Genomic DNA, 19,578 nt, shown 5'->3' with positions numbered 1-19,578 from the left:
TATATCATATGAAAGCTGAGATTCCACAGATTCCAAAGGTATAAGTATCAACACTGTGCGACCAAAACTCATGGCAGCGAAGGCAAGCAAAGAAAACACACAACTTCACTTTACGTGGCCAAAACGGCAAATATGTCTTTTTGCTGTTTTCTGATCAAAAGTTGTGTTCAATGGCATTAAAACGCATATAAACGCTGCTGAAGGTTAATCCAATGTGTCTGTGTCACTTTGATTACTGATAATCCATCATAACATTTATGGCAATAAGAGTAGTTTTCATATATAGCTGCTATGAGAGCTACGAGAGTGTATGAGAGCTTCCGGTTTTGGGCATGCTGGCTGCGCATCACTTTCACTCCTCAATGGTAATGTTTGGATGGATTTAGGAACTCCCTCTCGATTCTATTGGCTCTAACGGTTCAAAAGAGGTGTCAATCATCAAAATCGACCAATGGGGGCCAGAGAAACGACAAATCCACCCAAATGACCCCAGAGGTGGGTTTTTTTGCTAAACCTCTAAAAAAGGTCAAATGTCACTTGTTTTGCATCAATCTTGATACAGGGTACTTATTATATGTTATAGTTTGGATTCCAAAAGCGTTTCGTCTCCGATCCCATCATTTAAGGCTGGGTTTCACTATAAGTAAGGGTTTATTTTTGGACGGACACTATAATTTACATTTTTTTACTATGTTCAATCTGAATTTTCTTTAAAATAAAAAACATCTATATTGATTCTGACTCTTCTACATCCAACTCACAGATTTATCATTACTTTGAGAATAAAGATTATTAATTTAACCCTTTTAGAAGTGAAGATAGTCATTTGTTCTGGGAATGTCATTTTCGAGCCTGACACCTGAAAAACAGGCTCCGGGCTAAACAGGTTAATTGTATTTGATTATTATAATTATAAATATTTATTTTCTTGTCAGTTATTTAATTTAATTTGTTCTGGTCTTGTCACCTGGTGTGTATTTGTTTTTGCTACTTGGTTGGTTACGTATTAGTAAATAAAATGTTGTATATTATGCATGGGTTGCCAACTCATCTGTACATGTGTTATTCACTCATTGTTAATATCTGCATTTTGTGGATGTCATTTTTTGTGCCTGTAAAAAATTCAAAACTCAATAAAGATATTGTTTAAAAAAAAAAGAGATGTTCAGATATAAACAGAGTCGAGCTGTCAGTCATCTTTATTTCCACAGAAGAAGAAACTCAGCACACACACAGACGTAGAAAACTGTCGTCACGGTGATGTCAGGGTGATGTCACGGTGATGTCAGGGTGATGTCACGGTGATGTCAGGGTGATGTCAGGGTGATGTCACGGTGATGTCAGGGTGATGTCAGGGTGATGTCAGGGTGATGTCAGGGTGATGTCAGGGTGATGTCACGGTGATGTCAGGGTGATGTCAGGGTGATGTCACGGTGATGTCAGGGTGATGTCACGGTGATGTCACGGTGATGTCAGGGTGATGTCAGGGTGATGTCAGGGTGATGTCACGGTGATGTCAGGGTGATGTCACGGTGATGTCAGGGTGATGTCAGGGTGATGTCAGGGTGATGTCAGGGTGATGTCACGGTGATGTCAGGGTGATGTCAGGGTGATGTCAGGGTGATGTCACGGTGATGTCAGGGTGATGTCACGGTGATGTCAGGGTGATGTCACAGTAGTGTCACGGTGATGTCAGGGTGATGTCACGGTGATGTCAGGGTGATGTCACGGTGATGTCACGGTGATGTCAGGGTGATGTCACAGTGATGTCACAGTAGTGTCACGGTGATGTCACGGTGATGTCACAGTGATGTCACAGTGATGTCACAGTAGTGTCACGGTGATGTCACGGTGATGTCACAGTGATGTCACAGGAGTGTCAGGGTGATGTCACGGTGATGTCATAGTAGTCTCAGGGGGATGTCACGGTGATGTCATAGTAGTCTCAGGGGGATGTCACGGTGATGTCACGGTGATGTCAGTGGACGGGGGCGGTATTTCAAGGCACTATTTATGTGAGGGTACAAACTGAGGCTGAGGCTACAGTGTGTTCATCACTGAGGTTAAAAAGAGCGGGAAACAAAACCGGCAAACACACACTCAGGAAACACCAAAGAGTGTGTGTGTGTGTGTGTCAGTGTGTGTGTGTGTGTGTGTGTGTCAGTGTGTGTGTGTGTGTGTGTGTGTGTGTGTGTGTGTGTGTGTGTGTGTGTGTGTGTGTGTGTGTGTCAGTGTGTGTGTGTGTGTGTGTGTGCAGTGGTGTGTGTAGCCAGTCGTGCTGCAGACACTGCTCTGCTGTGGCTCGTTTCTCCGGCTGAAGAACCAACATGGAGTTCAGAAAGTCACTGAAGTGCGCCGCCTGCTCCAGAGGCCACTCGTACTTCTCCAGAAGAACCTCGAACAAACCCCAGGGCTTCAGAGAGGAGATGTGCCTCAGACAGCCTGAAAGATAACATCTGTGATCAATATAACATCTGTGATCAATACAACATCTGTGATCAATATAACATCTGTGATCAATACAACATCTGTGATCAATATAACATCTGCAGGCAACCAGTTATCAGCTTTTGGTTGCCAAAACTGAAAATACGGTTGCCATTTTTAGTCACCTTATATTTTAAATAATGAAGATACTATACAGTTACACATCAACTGAATAATGAACATGTGACACAAAGGAATGTTCAAATGCTTTATTACAAAGCCTATTATTAATGTGTATATGTCTCACCTCTCCTATCAAAGTACTCTCTGGAGTACCTGCCAGACAGAGCGAAGGGAAGAGGGATCGCTCCGAGCAGCTCTATGATGTGAGCGATGTGATCTGAGTACAAGTACACACAATACACACTGTGAGTACACACAATACACACTCTGAATACACACTGAGCAGCTTTATGATGTGAGGGATGTGATATGCACACGCCACCAGGTGCACACGCCACCAGGTGCACACGCCTCCAGGTGCACACGCCACCAGGTGCACACGCCTCCAGGTGCACCTGGTGCACACGCCTCCAGGTGCACACGCCTCCAGGTGCACCTGGTGCACACGCCTCCAGGTGCACACGCCTCCAGGTGCACACGCCACACGCCACCAGGTGCACACGCCACACGCCACCAGGTGCACACGCCTCCAGGTGCACACGCCACCAGGTGCACACGCCTCCAGGTGCACACGCCACCAGGTGCACACGCCACCAGGTGCACACGCCACCAGGTGCACCTGGTGCACACGCCACCAGGTGCACACGCCACCAGGTGCACAGGCCACCAGGTGCACACGCCTCCAGGTGCACACGCCACCAGGTGCACACGCCTCCAGGTGCACACGCCACCAGGTGCACCTGGTGCACACGCCTCCAGGTGCACACGCCACCAGGTGCACACGCCTCCAGGTGCACACGCCACCAGGTGCACCTGGTGCACACGCCTCCAGGTGCACACGCCTCCAGGTGCACACGCCACCAGGTGCACCAGCCTCCAGGTGCACACGCCACCAGGTGCACCTGGTGCACACGCCTCCAGGTGCACACGCCACCAGGTGCACACGCCCCCAGGTGCACACGCCACCAGGTGCACACGCCTCCACGCCACCGTATAGGAATGTTTTGAAATTCTCCCCATGTGAAGGTTCCATCTCCTCCCAGGTGTTGAGGGGCCCTTCTCACGACACAAACAGCGGCTTATCAGCAGCTCCATTCCTGTGAGGTGAGTCTGATGAATTGTCCAGCTACACTCTGTTCCATGTTTGGTAGCTTCATCCTCCAGCTCAGATGTTTTCTAAGCAGTCCAGAAAACATGTAGAGCTCCTTCAGGGCAGGTCTGGCTCCTACAAAGTTGCTTCCGGGGTCTGACCACATTTTCTTGGGATGTCCCCTCAATGCAGTGAATCTTTTGTAGGCCAGTAGGAAGCCTTCAGCTGACTGGTCTCCAACAACATCTGCATGTATTGCTCTGGATGCCATACAGCAGAAGACAATGCCCCACACTTTAACCCTTCCTCACCTGGTCCTTCACCTCATATGGTCCAAGCAGGTCCACAGTTGTGTATTCAAAGGGTCTTGCTGGATCTGTCCGCTCTGATGGCAGGTCACTCATGATTTGCTTGCACTTCCTTCCTCTGGCAGCTGTCCACCACCTTCTTAGCCGATCTTCTGCCTTTGCCAACCCAGGCTTTCTTCCTCATCTGGAGGAGTGTTCCTGCTATTTCCTCGTGGTTTGCTATGTGGGCCTTTTGAGCAAGAAGTGTGGATATCCATGCCTCATAAGGTAGGATTGGTACTACACCTTTGTCCTCATTGAAGTATTGGATCCTTCCTCCACATACTAAGAGTCCCGACTCTTCCTCCTTAAACACAACAACCTGCTGAGAGGAATGTCTTTCAATGTTACTCCTTCCTGGGCTGAAAGGAAAAGATGTCTGAGTGCATCTTCACATTCTCAACTCTCTCTCTTCTTTTGAAGGAACTACCACTTTGACCTGAGGGGAGTTCATCATCCTCCTCTTCCACTCCTTAGCAGCTCTCAGCACCCAGGCAACAACTCGGACCAGTTGATCCAAGCTGCTGGATTTCCTCACATCAATCAGTTGCCCTATAACTGAGCCAGCTGGTATCCTTCAGGTTCGAGTCTCTTCCTCACTCTCAGAGGGTTTTATAAGGGTTACAGGTTCTTTACCATCAGGATGCTTCATCTTTGCCTGAGCTTGGCTGACTTCTTTGGCCACTCCTCTACTGGCATTTTCAGAAAGGAAGGTCCTTTCTGCCACTCAGACTCCTCCTTGAGATCAGCAGGGGTCGCTCCTCTTGTTATGATGTCAGAAATGTTTAGGTTACCTGGAATCCACCACCAATCCTCCACAGATCCAGACTTTTGGATTTCACCTACTCTGTTGGCAAAGAATGTCTGAGATCCATAACTGTCACGCTGGATTGCTCCCAACACAGTTTGACTGCCCAGAAGGTGGAACCATTGTCCTATTTCCATTCAATACGCCTTCTTAGACGAGCTGCAACAACGGCACCACAGATCTCTGCCTTCACAGGGTCAGCTTTAAGGGACAACCAATGTGATCTTTTCACTTTCCAGGTTTAACCGGTTGGCGGCTCTGTGGGTTATGTAGTTGGTGTCTGATGCTAAATCTATCCAGCAGCATCATGATAGCTGGTATCTCGTCCTGTCTATTTCCTTCCATCAGCACAGACCGGTCCTTTTCAGTTTGTTATCGCAGTCATATTGGTAAAGGCGTTCTTGCATTTTTCTGCCATTTCGGGAGAGAGTTCAGCAATAAATTTCACTTGCTCTTCTGTGAGTTTGGGTCTTGTTCTTCAAGTCTTTCCCACCTTGTCCAGCTCACGTTCTCTGTACTCTCCTCTAGGACAGAGGGGGGAAAGTGGTGGTCTGTCCAGCTCACGTTCTCTGTACTCTCCTCTAGGACAGAGGGGAAAGTGGTGGTCTGTCCAGCTCACGTTCTCTGTACTCTGCTCTAGGACAGAGGGGAAAGTGGTGGTCTGTCCAGCTCACGTTCTCTGTACTCTGCTCTAGGACAGAGGGGAAAGTGGTGGTCTGTCCAAGCTCACGTTCTCTGTACTCTCCTCTAGGACAGAGGGGAAAGTGGTGGTCTGTCCCAGCTCACGTTCTCTGTACTCTCCTCTAGGACAGAGGGGAAAGTGGTGGTCTGTCCAGCTCACGTTCTCTGTACTCTCCTCAGGAACAGAAGGAAAGGTGGTGGTCTGTCCAGCTCACGTTCTCTGTACTCTCCTCTAGGACAGAAGGAAAGTTGGTGGTCTGTCCAGCTCACGTTCTCTGTACTCTGCTCTAGGACAGAGGGGAAAGTGGTGGTCTGTCCAGCTCACGTTCTCTGTACTCTGCTCTAGGACAGAGGGGAAAGTGGTGGTCTGTCCAGCTCACGTTCTCTGTACTCTCCTCTAGGACAGAGGGGAAAGTGGTGGTCTGTCCAGCTCACGTTCTCTGTACTCTCCTCTAGGACAGAGGGGAAAGTGGGGGCGTCACCCGCTCTCTGTACTCTCCTCTAGGACAGAGGGAAAGTGGTGGTCTGTCCAGCTCACGTTCTCTGTACTCTCCTCTAGGACAGAGGGGAAAGTGGTGGTCTGTCCAGCTCACGTTCTCTGTACTCTCCTCTAGGACAGAGGGAAAGTGGTGGTCTGTCCAGCTCACGTTCTCTGTACTCTGCTCTAGGACAGAGGGGAAAGTGGTGGTCTGAAGAGCTCCCCTTCTTGCATTCTCTTTTCCTGCAAAGGTAGGTGTTTACACATTCATGTCCTTCTTCATGACATCTCAAACACCTCTTACAAGCTCCCACTCTCTTCACAGCATCTAACTTTTCGACCAGATTTAGGCTCTTGAACTGCTTTCAAAAGAATAGTTTCTCGTCATGCCTTTCTTCTCCACAGACAGTCCGTCTCTCCTGGTGGAACGTGTTGAGGAATATTTTCTTTCAAACTTCCTTTCAGGTTTCTCTGACTTTTCAGTTACTCCAAGCTGCTCCAGTGTCTTCAGAAACTCGAGGAGTCAAAATGGTTCTGAGTGGGGTGACTCTATTGCTGGGATTTACCATGAAGACGAGCCAACCCTTCTTCACAGGATCCGGCAGCTTGCTCTCTATGGACCGAGTGACCAGTGGGTTCTTGATGGCATCTGTCCTTCCAAGCTCTGTCAGGTCTGCCAGTGCTTTCTCCACAGTTTGGATCAAGTGACTCTTCTTGGTTGATCTGTTCTTAAAACAGGAATTTTCTCAAGATCTTCAATTATTTCTATTGCAATCGTAGACTTATTCCCATATCTATTTTCAAGCACTCGAAAGATGTTTTCTGTGTTGTATGTTGAAAGTCTGAGGTTTCTTGAGATCTTCTCATCCATGCTGTCCAAAAGCTGAATCTTTTTGACTTCACTCGAGCCTGTTGGTTCTCCCTGTCTTTGCAGGCTCTCCCAGTCTCTCTTCCATCTGTGGAAATCTCTTTTACAGCCATGACATTTGGGCAGACTAATTGGTTTAATTCACACCAAGGGCGTGGTGTTTGCTGCATGTGGGGTTGATGAAGCAGCCGTTAAAGTCCGCAGATCTGCACTCTTCTCTTCTTCTGAATTTCTTTGTGCAAACACAAACTCTGCTCTCCTTGCTTCAAGCTTGTTATTCATTGTCTTTAAGCCTTTGACTCTGCCTTCTAGATGAGCTTTTTCAGTCTCTGGAATCCACAGCTCCCAAGATGCTAGGCTTCTACTTCCTTGACCAGCTTCTCCATGAAAACCAACTGCATCTCATACCCATCACGATTGAGTGCAGATACAGATGTCTCAGCAGCATTATCACAAGCCGTTCCTGCTTCCTGGATTGAGGTTTCCTTTTGCCCATAACCAGACCACAGGTTTGTTTGAACAATCATTTTACTTCATTCATTCTGATTTCACATTCATCCATACTTTTTTCCATGTCAGATGTGGAAGCGCTTCTTCCACATCTTCAGCAGTGCTGGCTTCTATGTCTGCGAGTAGGCCACTCCGAAAGTCATCATTTGCTTCACTGACATTTCTTCCCATCAAAGTGAGCTTTTTGAATTCCTCCCGAAACTCAGTTTCAGTCATGCTTCTTTTGTGAATGCACCTGTAGCCATTGTCCTCTCCTGCTTGACACTTTTCCCAAAGGCTTGCTCCGCCATTTTGTTGAGGTGTGTGGTTACTGCAGACTGTTTGGTTTATTCTGACTTTTACAGGCTCTTGATCCTTTAGTCCTTATCGCTTGGCAATGGTTTTCAACTGTCAAGTTATGATTTGGTCTTCATGATTGACTCCTGCCTAAACTACGTAACATTTAATCAAAAGTAAATGCATCTCAACAAAGTAAATTATATTCCAGCATCTTATATTTTAGCTTAATACCTCATACTTCAAGGGACCCAAGGTCGCTTTACAAGTAATAGGGCAAGAACAAACATAACAAAACAAAAGTCAGACAGACAAAACAACAGATCGATTAGGGGCCGAAGGCCTTGGCAAACAGGTGGGACTTGAGGGCCCTTTTGAAGGCGTCAAGTGTGGGGATGTTGCGAATCTCCGCAGGGAGAGCGTTCCAGAGGGGGGGGTGGGCTGCCACACTGAAGGCTCGGTCCCCGAAGGTTCGCAGTTTGGTGCAGGCGATGGTGAGCAGGCCAGAGTTTGAAGACCGCAGGTTCCGGGGTGGGGCATATGGGCGAAGGAGGTCCTATAGGTACTGGGGGGCAAGGCCATGGAGGGACTTGTAGGTAAGGAGGAGGACTTTGTAGGTTATGCGGGATTTGACCGGCAACCAGTGGAGGTGGATGAGGGTGGGAGTGATGTGCTGCCACGGCTTTGTATGTGTGAGTACCCTAGCAGCACAGTTTTGGACATACTGGAGCCTGTCCAGGGTTTTGTTGGGGACCCCAAACAGGACACCATTGCAGTAGTCCAAGCGGGAGGTGACAAACGCATGCACTAGGGTTTCTGCAACCGACTCCGAGAGTGACGGTCGGAGTCGTTCTTTAGATGGAAAAAGGCCGATTTGGTGACAGATTTGACGTGGGAATGGAAGGAAAGGGTGGAGTCAAAGATGACACCCAGGTTGCGGGCTTCAGGAGATGGGGAGATGGAGCAGCCGTCGACCTCGAGGATGAAGTCACCAACCTTCTGGAGCAGCGCCTTGGGTGCCACAACCATGAGCTCTGTTTTATTGCTGTTCAGCTTAAGGTAGTTGGAAGACATCCATGTTTTGATGTCATGCAGGCACTTGATGAGGGACTGAGGGGGGAGCTGGGAGGAGGGAGTGGTGCTGAGATACAGTTTGGTATCATCAGCGTAACAGTGGAAATTGAGTCCATGATGTCTGATGATCTGGCCGAGGGGGAGCATGTCAATGGTGAACAGGAGGGGGCCAAGCACAGAGCCCTGGGGTACACCGTGGTGGACTGGGGCCGGGGGTGGGTTTGAGCCACTGATGGAGACAAACTGTTTCCTGTTATGGAGGTAGGATGTGAACCAGGACAGCGCTGTGCCAGTGACACCTAGGAGGTCTGAGAGGCGGGTGAGGAGGATGTTGTGAGAGATGGTGTCAAACGCTGCAGAGAGGTCCAGGAGGATGAGCATGCTGAGGCGGCCAGAGTCAGCAGCAATGAGGAGATCGTTGGTGATCTTGATGAGGGCAGTCTCAGTGCTGTGTTGCTGTCTGAAACCTCTCTACATCAGGACCAAAACCTCTCTCCATCAGGACCAAAACCTCTCTCCATCAGGACCAGAACCTCTCTCCATCAGGACCTCTCTCCATCAGGACCAGAACCTCTCTACATCAGGACCAGAACCTCTCTCCATCAGGACCAAACCTCTCTCCATCAGGACCAAACCTCTCTCCATCAGGACCAAAACCTCTCTCCATCAGGACCTCTCTCCATCAGGACCAGAACCTCTCTATATCAGGACCAGAACCTCTCTACATCAGGACCAAAACCTCTCTCCATCAGGACCAGAACCTCTCTCCATCAGGACCAGAACCTCTCTCCATTAGGACCAGAACCTCTCTTCTATCAGGACCAAAACCTCTCTCCATCAGGGACCCAAAACCTCTCTCCATCAGGACCTTTCTCCATCAGGACCAGAACCTCTCCCATCAGGACCCCTCTCTCCATCCAGGACCAGAACCTCTCTCCATCAGGACCAAAGCCTCTCTCCATCAGGCTCCAGAACCTCTCTCCATCAGGACCAAAGCCTCTCTCCATCAGGACCTTCTCCATCAGGACCAGAACCTCTCTCCTCAGGACTCTCTCCATCAGGACCAGAACCTCTCTCCATCAGGACCAGAACCTCAGGACCTCTCTCCACAGGACCAGAACCCTTCTCCATCAGGACCAGAACCTCTCTCCATCAGGACAAGAACCTCTCTCCATCAGGACCAAACTCTCTCCATCCGGACCTCTCTCATCAGGACCAAGAACCTCTCTCCATCAGGACCCCAAAACCTCTCTCCATCAGACCTCTCCATCAGGACTAGAACCTCTCTCTTTTTTACAGTGTTCTTAATATAGTTAGAGTCGAGTGACGAAAATCGGAGTCCGACTCCATCTCTGAATACACACTCTGAAGTACACGCTCTGAAGTACACACTCTGAAGTACACGCTCTGAAGTACACGCTCTGAAGTACACGCTCATTACATGTTACTTGCTTTTATCCAAAGCGACTTACATACTCAATACTGTGGACAATCCCCACAGGAGCAATTTGGGGTGAAGTGTCTCAGGGACACAACGACATGCTGACTGCAGTGGGGTTTGAACCTGTGACCATCTCACCCCCATACCAAGGCTCTATCCACTGCGCCACACGCCTCCTCTGAATACACTCTAAATACACAGTCTGAATACACACTCTGAATACACACTCTGAATAAAGTAATGTAAATACACAGAAAGTAGAAACAGTGCATGATATAATGAATACTCTCTACATGAATGTAATATTGTGTGTACTTTAAAGCAGTATAGTGTGTACTAGAAGTATTGTGTGTATTGTGTGTACCTTCGTCTCGGGTGTAATCCTCTCCTGAATGAGGCTCAAACATGTAATCTCCGGTTGCCAGCTCGAACGCCTGAACACAACAAATACATTTATACAGAAAAACAGGAATACATAAATACATTAAGTGTGTGTGTGTGTGTGTGTGTGTGTGTGTGTGTGTGTGTGTGTGTGTGTGTGTGTGTGTGTGTGTGTGTGTGTGTGTTACCATGCAGGCGATGCTCCAGATGTCAGCTGGTGGTCCGTATTCTGCTCCAATCAGAACCTCCAGAGCTCGGTACTGACGGGTCTGAATATCCTCTGTGAAGTGTTTGTGCTGAAAACACAGAGAGGCCTGTGATTGGCTGATACTGACAGAGAGGCCTGTGATTGGCTGATACTGACAGAGAGGCCTGTGATTGGCTGATACTGACAGAGAGGCCTGTGATTGGCTAATACTGACAGAGAAGCGAGTGATTGGCTGATACTGACAGAGAGGCCTGTGATTGGCTGATACTGACAGAGAGGCGAGTGATTGGCTGATACTGACAGAGAGGCGAGTGATTGGCTGATACTGACAAAGAGGCGAGTGATTGGCTGATACTGACAGAGAGGCGAGTGATTGGCTGATACTGACAGAGAGGCCTGTGATTGGCTAATACTGACAGAGAGGCCTGTGATTGGCTAATACTGACAGAGAGGCGAGTGATTGCTGATACTGACAGAGAGGCGAGTGATTGCTGATACTGACAGAGAGGCGAGTGATTGGCTGATACTGACAGAGAGGCGAGTGATTGGCTGATACTGACAGAGAGGGCGAGTGATTGGCTAATACTGACAGAGAAGCGAGTGATTGGCTGATACTGACCGAGAGGCCTGTGATTGGCTAATACTGACAGAGAGGCGAGTGATTGGCTGATACTGACAGAGAGGCCTGTGATTGGCTGATACTGACAGAGAGGCCTGTGATTGGCTGATACTGACAGAGAGGCCTTTGATTGGCTGATACTCACTACCCAGCATGCATTTCCCAGATCAGCGATCTTCACTCTCAGGCTGTGAGCATTGAGAGGATCCAGAGGACTGAGCATGAAGTCTGAGGTGCTGGAGACTGAGAGAAATACATATTATACAGATATATATATACAAAGTATGACAGGTATGTATATTTGTACTGCAGTGATATAAATAGTGGTGTGTGTATATATGTGTATTTGTACTGCAGTAATATAAATAGTGTGTGTGTTGTTATATGTGTATTTGTACTGCAGTAATATAAATAGTGTGTGTGTTGTTATATGTGTATTTGTACTGCAGTAATATAAATAGTGGTGTGTGAATATATGTGTATTTGTACTTCCTAGTAGTATAAGTACCGTCTCTCCCACTGGAGTACCCTGACTGAGAGGAGATTGCTGACTCGGACGTCGCTGACATCACAGAGCTGGAGAAGCCTGATTGGCCGGAGGCGGGGCTAGAGAACCGGCAGGGGGCGTGGTCATTAATCCTGTCGTCCAACCAGGAGCAGCTGCTCTCTGGGCTCGCCTTGCTATTGGCTATGGAGCAGGAAGTGTTGCCGTTGACGACAGGTAAGCCTGAGAGCAAAGCAGAAGTTTTCAGAGAGTGTATATGTAGTGTGTGTGTGTGTGTGTGTGTGTGTGTGTGTGTGTGTGTGTGTGTGTGTGTACGTGGTGTGTGTGTATCAGTGCATACTCACAGTTAGTGTGTGTGTGGTCAGGTTGTAACACACTGTCCTCTTCCTCCATCCTCTGGACACACACACACAGAGACACACACACATACACACACACACACACACACACACACACAAACATACTCCATGTTTAGGTCTGTTCGGGGACTTGAACCGGCGATCCTACGGCTCACAGTCCCTACTGACACTGCCGGACCAGTAGTATTACAGTAGTAGTATTACAGTAGAATAGTAGTATTACAGTAGTAGTATTACAGTAGAATAGTAGTATTACAGTAGTAGTATTACAGTAGAATAGTAGTATTACCATAGAAGTATAGTATTACAGTAGTAGTATTACAGTAGAATAGTAGTATTACAGTAGTAGTATTACAGTAGAATAGTAGTATTACAGTAGAAGTATTACAGTAGAATAGTAGTATTACCATAGAAGTATAGTATTACAGTAGAATAGTAGTAGAATCGTAGTATTACAGTAGAAGTATTACAGTAGAATAGTAGTATTACAGCAGAAGTATTACAGTAGAATAGTAGTATTACAGTAGTAGTATTACAGTAGAATAGTAGTATTACAGCAGAAGTATTACAGTAGAATAGTAGTATTACAGTAGAATAGTAGTATTACAGTAGAAGTATTACAGTATAATAGTAGTATTACAGTAGAATAGTAGTATTACAGTAGAATCGTAGTATTACAGTATAATAGTAGTATTACAGTAGAAGTATAATAGTAGTATTACAGTAGAATCGTAGTATTACAGTAGAAGTATTACAGTAGAATAGTTGTATTACAGTAGAATAGTAGTATTACAGCAGAATTATTACAGTAGAATAGTAGTATTACAGCAGAAGTATTACAGTAGAATAGTAGTATTACAGTAGTAGTATTACAGTAGAATAGTAGTATTACAGCAGAAGTATTACAGTAGAAGTATTACAGTAGAATAGTAGTATTACAGTAGTAGTATTACAGTAGAATAGTAGTATTAACAGCAGGAAATATTACAGTAGAATAGTAGTGTTACAGTAGTATTACAGTAGAATAGTAGTATTACAGTAGTAGTATTACAGTAGTAGTATTACTACAGTAGTAGTATATTATTACAGTAGTAGTATAGTATTACAGTAGTAGTAGTATTACAGCAGAAGTATTACAGTAGAATAGTAGTATTACAGCAGAAGTATTACAGTAGAATAGTAGTATTACAGTAGTAGTATTACAGTAGAATAGTAGTATTACAGCAGAAGTATTACAGTAGAAGTATTACAGTAGAATAGTAGTATTACAGTAGAATAGTAGTATTACAGCAGAAATATTACAGTAGAATAGTAGTATTACAGTAGTATTACAGTAGAATAGTAGTATTACAGTAGTAGTATTACAGTAGTAGTATTACTACAGTAGTAGTATATTATTACAGTAGTAGTATAGTATTACAGTAGTAGTAGTATTACAGCAGAAGTATTACAGTAGAATAGTAGTATTACAGTAGTAGTATTACAGTAGAATAGTAGTATTACAGCAGAAGTATTACAGTAGAAGTATTACAGTAGAATAGTAGTATTACAGCAGAAGTATTACAGTAGAATAGTAGTATTACAGTAGAAGTATTACAGTAGAATAGTAGTATTACAGCAGAAGTATTACAGTAGAATAGTAGTATTACAGCAGAAGTATTACAGTAGAATAGTAGTATTACAGTAGAAGTATTACAGTAGAATAGTAGTATTACAGTAGTAGTATTACAGTAGAATAGTAGTATTACAGCAGAAGTATTACAGTAGAAGTATTACAGTAGAATAGTAGTATTACAGTAGTAGTATTACAGTAGAATAGTAGTATTACAGTAGTAGTATTACAGTAGAATAGTAGTATTACAGTAGTATTACAGTAGAATAGTAGTATTACAGTAGAATAGTAGTATTACAGTAGTAGTATTACAGTAGTAGTATTACAGTAGAATAGTAGTATTACAGTAGAATAGTAGTATTACAGTAGTAGTATTACTACAGTAGTAGTATATTATTACAGTAGTAGTATAGTATTACAGTAGTAGTATAGTATTACAGTAGTAGTAGTATTACCTGTATGTTGTGCAGTCTCTCCTCCAGCAGTCTGTGTTCACGCTTTGCTTTCCTCTTCAACTTCTTCTTCTTGTTCTTAGACAGCCGACCATCCTACACACACACACACACACACACACACACACACACACACACACACACACACACACACACACACACACACACACACACACATCACACACACACACACACACACACACACACACACACACACAACACACACAGACACACACACAGGCATGCAGACAGACAGCTGTGTAGTTAGTGTATCATTTACACTCAGTCTTTATCACATGCACACACTCACACGCAGGGCCGCCCCTCCCTACAGGCAGATCACGCAGACTGCGTGGGGGCCCCACCTCGCGGAGGGGGCCTCATCTCGCGGAGGGAGCCTCATCTCGCGGAGGGGGCCTCATCTCGCGAAGGGAGCCTCAACTGAGCCTCAACTGAGCCGCAAATGCGGTTATGCGGCGCAATTAGTGTAGGTGCGGCACAGTTTCGCCGCTGCTCCACTAGCTTCCCCCCCCCACCCCCGTCGACGCTCGCGACACAGAGGGCCTCATCATATAACTTTGCGTGGGGCCACGGGGCGGCCCTGCTCTCACACACACACACACTCTCTCATTCACACACACTCTCTCATTCACACACACACACACACACACACACACACTCTCTCATTCACACACACACACACACACTCACTCACACACTCTCATTCACACACACAAACACACACACACACCTGACTCTTACCTGGTCGTCCCTAGGAGCCATACTAACTAGAGATAGAGACAGGTGGAGGCAGACAGACAGGGAGAGAGAGACAGGAAGATCACATGAGAAACTGGAAAAAAAGGAGGAAGAGAGACAGACAGGTGAAAGACAGACAGACAGGTGAGCCCTGTGTAGAAGGAGCGTAGAGGAGAAGGAGACAGCTTAGGAACTGACAGACAGACAGATAGACAGACAGATAGACAAGTAGATAGACAGGTAGATAGACAGGTAGACAGGTAGATAGACAGGTAGATAGACAAGTAGATAGACAGGTAGATAGACAGACAGATAGACAAGTAGATAGACAGGTAGATAGACAGGTAGATAGACAGGTAGATAGACAGACAGATAGACAAGTAGATAGACAGGTAGATAGACAGGTAGATAGACAGGTAGATAGACAGACAGATAGACAGACAGACAGATAGACAGATAGACAGACAGATAGACATGTAGATAGACAGACAGATAGACATTCGGATAGACAGGTAGATAGACAGGTAGATAGACAGACAGACAGATAGACAGATAGAGAGGTAGATAGACAGGTAGAGAGACAGGCAGATAGACAGGTAGATAGACAGACAGATAGACAGATAGACAGGTAGATAGACAGGCAGATAGACAGGTAGATAGACAGGCATATAGACAGGCAGATAGAGAGGTAGATAGACAGGTAGATAGACAGGCAGATAGACAGGTAGAGAGACAGGCAGATAGACAGGTAGATAGACAGGTAGATAGACAGGCAGATAGACAGACAGATAGAGAGGTAGATAGACAGGTAGATAGACAGGCAGATAGACAGGTAGATAGACAGGCAGATAGACAGGTAGAGAGACAGGCAGATAGACAGGTAGATAGACAGGTAGATAGACAAGTAGATAGACAGGCAGATAGACAGGCAGATAGAAAGGTAGAAATTAGTCCTGCATCTTATTTTCAAACAGAGAGACGGCTCATTAATATTCATAATACTCTGTTTTTGATTTTTGGTATGAGCCAATCAGTGACAAGTGTCTGTCTCTCTCTCCTGACCAATCACCTGAGGACCCTGAGGGTGGGGGGGGCTCCGGCTCTCTGCCAGTGTGTAGCTTCAGCAGCTAACCTGTCTCTCTCTCTCTCCTGACCAATCACCTGAGGACCCTGAAGGGGGCGGGCTCCGGCTCTCTGCCAGTTCGTAGCTTCAGCAGCTAACCTGTCTGTCTCTCTCTCTCCTGACCAATCACCTGAGGACCCTGAAGGGGGCGGGGCTCCGGCTCTCCGCCAGTGTGTAGCTTCAGCAGCTAACCTGTCTGTCTTTCTCTCTCCTGACCAATCACCTGAGGACCCTGAGGGTGGGGGGGGGGGCTCCGGCTCTCTGCCAGTGTGTAGCTTCAGCAGCTAACCTGTCTGTCTTTCTCTCTCCTGTCCAATCACCTGAGGACCCTGAGGGTGGGGGGGGGGGTTCCGGCTCTCTGCCAGTGTGTAGCTTCAGCAGCTAACCTGTCTCTCTCTCTCTCTCCTGTCCAATCACCTGAGGACCCTGAGGGGGGCGGGGCTCCGGCTCTCTGCCAGTGTGTAGCTTCAGCAGCTAACCTGTCTGTCTTTCTCTCCTGACCAATCACCTGAGGACCCTGAGGGTGGGGAGGGCTCCGGCTCTCTGCCAGTGTGTAGCTTCAGCAGCTAACCTGTCTGTCTCTCTCTCCTGACCAATCACCTGAGGACCCTGAGGGGGGCGGGGCTCCGGCTCTCTGCCAGTGTGTAGCTTCAGCAGCTAGGCGTCTCACATACAGCTCGTCCACCTGCAGCAGGATGTTCTCCGGCTTGATGTCCGTGTGGATGATCTTACACTTCCTGTGCAGGTAGTCCAGCCCCTGCAGCACCTGGGGGAGAGTGTGAGTGTGTGAGTGAGGTGTGTGTGTGTGTGAGTGAGAGTGTGTGTGTGTTGAGTGTGTGTGTGTGTGAGTGTGGAGTGAGTGAGTGAGTGAGTGAGTGTGTGTGTGTGTGAGTGTGTGTGTGTGTGAGTGAGTGAGTGAGTGCGTGCGTGAGTGAGTGTGTGTGTGTGAGTGTGTGTGTGTGTGTGTGTGTGTGTGTGTGTGTGTGTGTGTGTGTGTGTGTGTGTGAGTGTGTGAGTGAGTGAGTGAGTGTGTGTGTTACCTGTCTGATGATGCTCTTCACACACACCAGAGGAATCCCCATGTAGTTTGACTTAATGATCCACTTCAACAGCTGATGACCCAACACCTCCAGAACCATACACACATCTGAGAGTCAGCTGAGGAAAACAGGTGACTGACATTCAGGTAGAGAGACAGAGAGACAGACAGGCAGACAGACAGACAGACAGGTAGAGAGACAGAGAGACAGACAGGCACAGACAGGTGTAGGATACGGACTCCATTGACTCCGGAGATCTTGAAGTCGTCGATCAGCTGAACGATCGTCTCTCTGAACGGGTCGGAGGGGTCGCTGTCCCTCACCTATAACACAGACTCTTATTATGAAGGGCTGCCAGACTCTTATTGTGAAAGGGTGCGGCTGTAACACAGACTCTTATTGTGAAGGGCTGCCAGACTCTTATTGTGAAAGGGTGCGGCTGTAACACAGACTCTTATTGTGAAGGGCTGCCAGACTCTTATTGTGAAAGGGTGCGGCTGTAACACAGACTCTTATTGTGAAGGGCTGCCAGACTCTTATTGTGAAAGGGTGCGGCTGTAACACAGACTCTTATTGTGAAGGGCTGCCAGACTCTTATTGTGAAAGGGTGCGGCTGTAACACAGACTCTTATTGTGAAGGGCTGCCAGACTCTTATTGTGAAAGGGTGCGGCTGTAACACAGACTCTTACGGACCGTCCACACAGCAGCGTTAAAAAAGTCTTGGAAGGCTTCTGCCCATTCACTTTGAATGGGGTGACGTCACTTTCCCTCACTTTTCGCCGAAATGGATTGTGGGCAGGCGAGCGGAGATTTTCAGGATTTTGAGGATTCAAAGTTGAACAATGTTCAACTTTTGAGGCTGAGGTGGAAGCGTCAGCCAATCAAATCCCGTGTATGCAAATCTGACAGTTCAAGCTCTAGCCAATCAAACGGCGTGTAAGCTGGGAGAGACATACCGCCGGTCATTTCCTCATATTCCAAAACATGGAGGAGAAATGAGCGGTAGGGAATCACCCGGTGCTTTAGGACCAGTCCCTATTTACCTACCGGGATACAAACCGGAGGAGCCAGGCATGGAGGGAGGTGGCAGAGACAGTGGTAGCTTTTCTCCTGTTTGGGGAGTTTATATCCAGTTTACTTCAAACTTTTTTGCTTCGTATGTCGCGGGCGGGAGATTCATGTGATTGGTTGTTCGCAAAAAATCCCCAAGCTTCAGATACGCCGACCTCCAAGATTTTTTTAACGCTGCTGTGTGGACGGTCCGTTACGGCCCGTCCACACGTCCATCTTTGGAATATGAGGAAATGACCTGCGGTGTGTCTCTCCCAGCATACACGCGGTTCGATTGGCTAGCGCTTGTACTGGCAGATTTGCATAAACGGGATTTGATTGGCTGACGCTTCCACCGAAGCTTCAGAAGCTTCAAAAGTTGAACATTTCTGTGTGTGTGTGTGTGTCACTCACACATCTGAGGAGCTTGATCTCATCCACAGCTGTCTCTGTGTAATGTGGAGCGCTCTTCACCACCTTCAGCGCCACGAAGCGCTTCCTCCTGCACACAGACAGAGTCAGGGTGTGTATGCGTGTGTGTGTGTGTGTGTGTGTGTGTGTGTGTGTGTGTGTGTGTGTGTGTGTGTGTGTGTGTGTGTGTGTGTGTGTGTGTGTGTGTCGTACTGCAGATCCCAGCACAGCCACACTGTAGAGAAGTGTCCCCAGCCCAGTTTCCGGACCACATGGTAGCGTCCGTTGAACAGATCTCCGATCTGCACCGGGTAGTACCCTCCTAAACACAGGGGGGGGGGGGGGGGGTTATTAATCTACACACACTCCTTTAACATTAACCCTCCTCATGTATTTATTATTGGGGGGGGGGGTTATTAATCTACACACACACCTTATACCCTAACCCTCCTCAGGTATTTATTATGGGGCTCACCTTTGCAGTAGTCTGACGGATCCTCCTGCTCCTCATCATCAGAGCCCAGCAGCTGCACGGGAGGGGGCGTGGCTAACACTGGAGGGGGCGGAGTCAACACGGGAGGGGGCGGAGTCAACATGGGAGGGGGCGGAGTCAACACTGGAGGCATTGGGCTCCTGGCCAAATGGGGCGTGGTCATCTGTGTGGGGTCTGATGACATCACAGGAGGCGGGCCGATTAATAGGGGGGAGGGGCTTAGCGGAGGGGAGGGGGGTCAGGGGGGGGAGGGGCTTAGTGGAGGGGAGGGGGGGGGGCTGTAGCAGACGGCAGGTCAAAGGCATTGTGGGTAATAATATGCGGTAAGGCTGGACCTGTTCTGTGAGGGGACCGGAAGTAACTCTGGGTAAGATTCTGGTTC

General features: G+C 47.3%; 1 protein-coding gene across 1 annotated transcript; it reads right to left on the bottom strand.

Moving 5' to 3' along the window:
- Positions 1-2,228: 2,228 nt before the first annotated feature.
- srpk3 (SRSF protein kinase 3) lies at positions 2,229-19,400 on the bottom strand. The gene is made up of 15 exons (XM_034148172.1): positions 19,179-19,400; positions 18,917-19,025; positions 18,707-18,794; positions 17,477-17,564; positions 17,242-17,348; positions 16,802-16,967; positions 15,082-15,107; positions 14,323-14,415; positions 12,241-12,292; positions 11,900-12,118; positions 11,537-11,634; positions 10,753-10,860; positions 10,548-10,617; positions 2,735-2,827; positions 2,229-2,456 (listed from the first exon to the last, which is right to left on the bottom strand). The coding sequence occupies exons 1-15, from the start codon at positions 19,378-19,380 to the stop codon at positions 2,434-2,436; spliced, it is 1,542 nt and encodes a 513-aa protein (XP_034004063.1). The 5' UTR covers positions 19,381-19,400; the 3' UTR covers positions 2,229-2,433.
- Positions 19,401-19,578: the final 178 nt, after the last annotated feature.

The sequence above is a fragment of the Trematomus bernacchii genome, unplaced genomic scaffold (genome assembly GCF_902827165.1).
Source record: "Trematomus bernacchii unplaced genomic scaffold, fTreBer1.1, whole genome shotgun sequence".
Lineage (NCBI taxonomy): Eukaryota > Metazoa > Chordata > Actinopteri > Perciformes > Nototheniidae > Trematomus > Trematomus bernacchii.
This window is presented reverse-complemented; position numbering and strand designations above follow the sequence as displayed.

What these genes read in the sequence shown, in the direction of transcription:
- srpk3 (XM_034148172.1), bottom strand. Translation starts at nt 19,380, where the DNA reads ATGTCATCAGACCCCACACAGATGACCACGCCCCATTTGGCCAGGAGC. An exon ending in GTACTCCAGTGGGAGAGACG is followed by an intron (nt 11,635 to 11,899) that starts GTACTTATACTA and finishes TATTTCTCTCAG; the next exon opens with TCTCCAGCACCTCAGACTTC. An exon ending in AGAGTACTTTGATAGGAGAG is followed by an intron (nt 2,457 to 2,734) that starts GTGAGACATATA and finishes TATTGATCACAG; the next exon opens with ATGTTATCTTTCAGGCTGTC.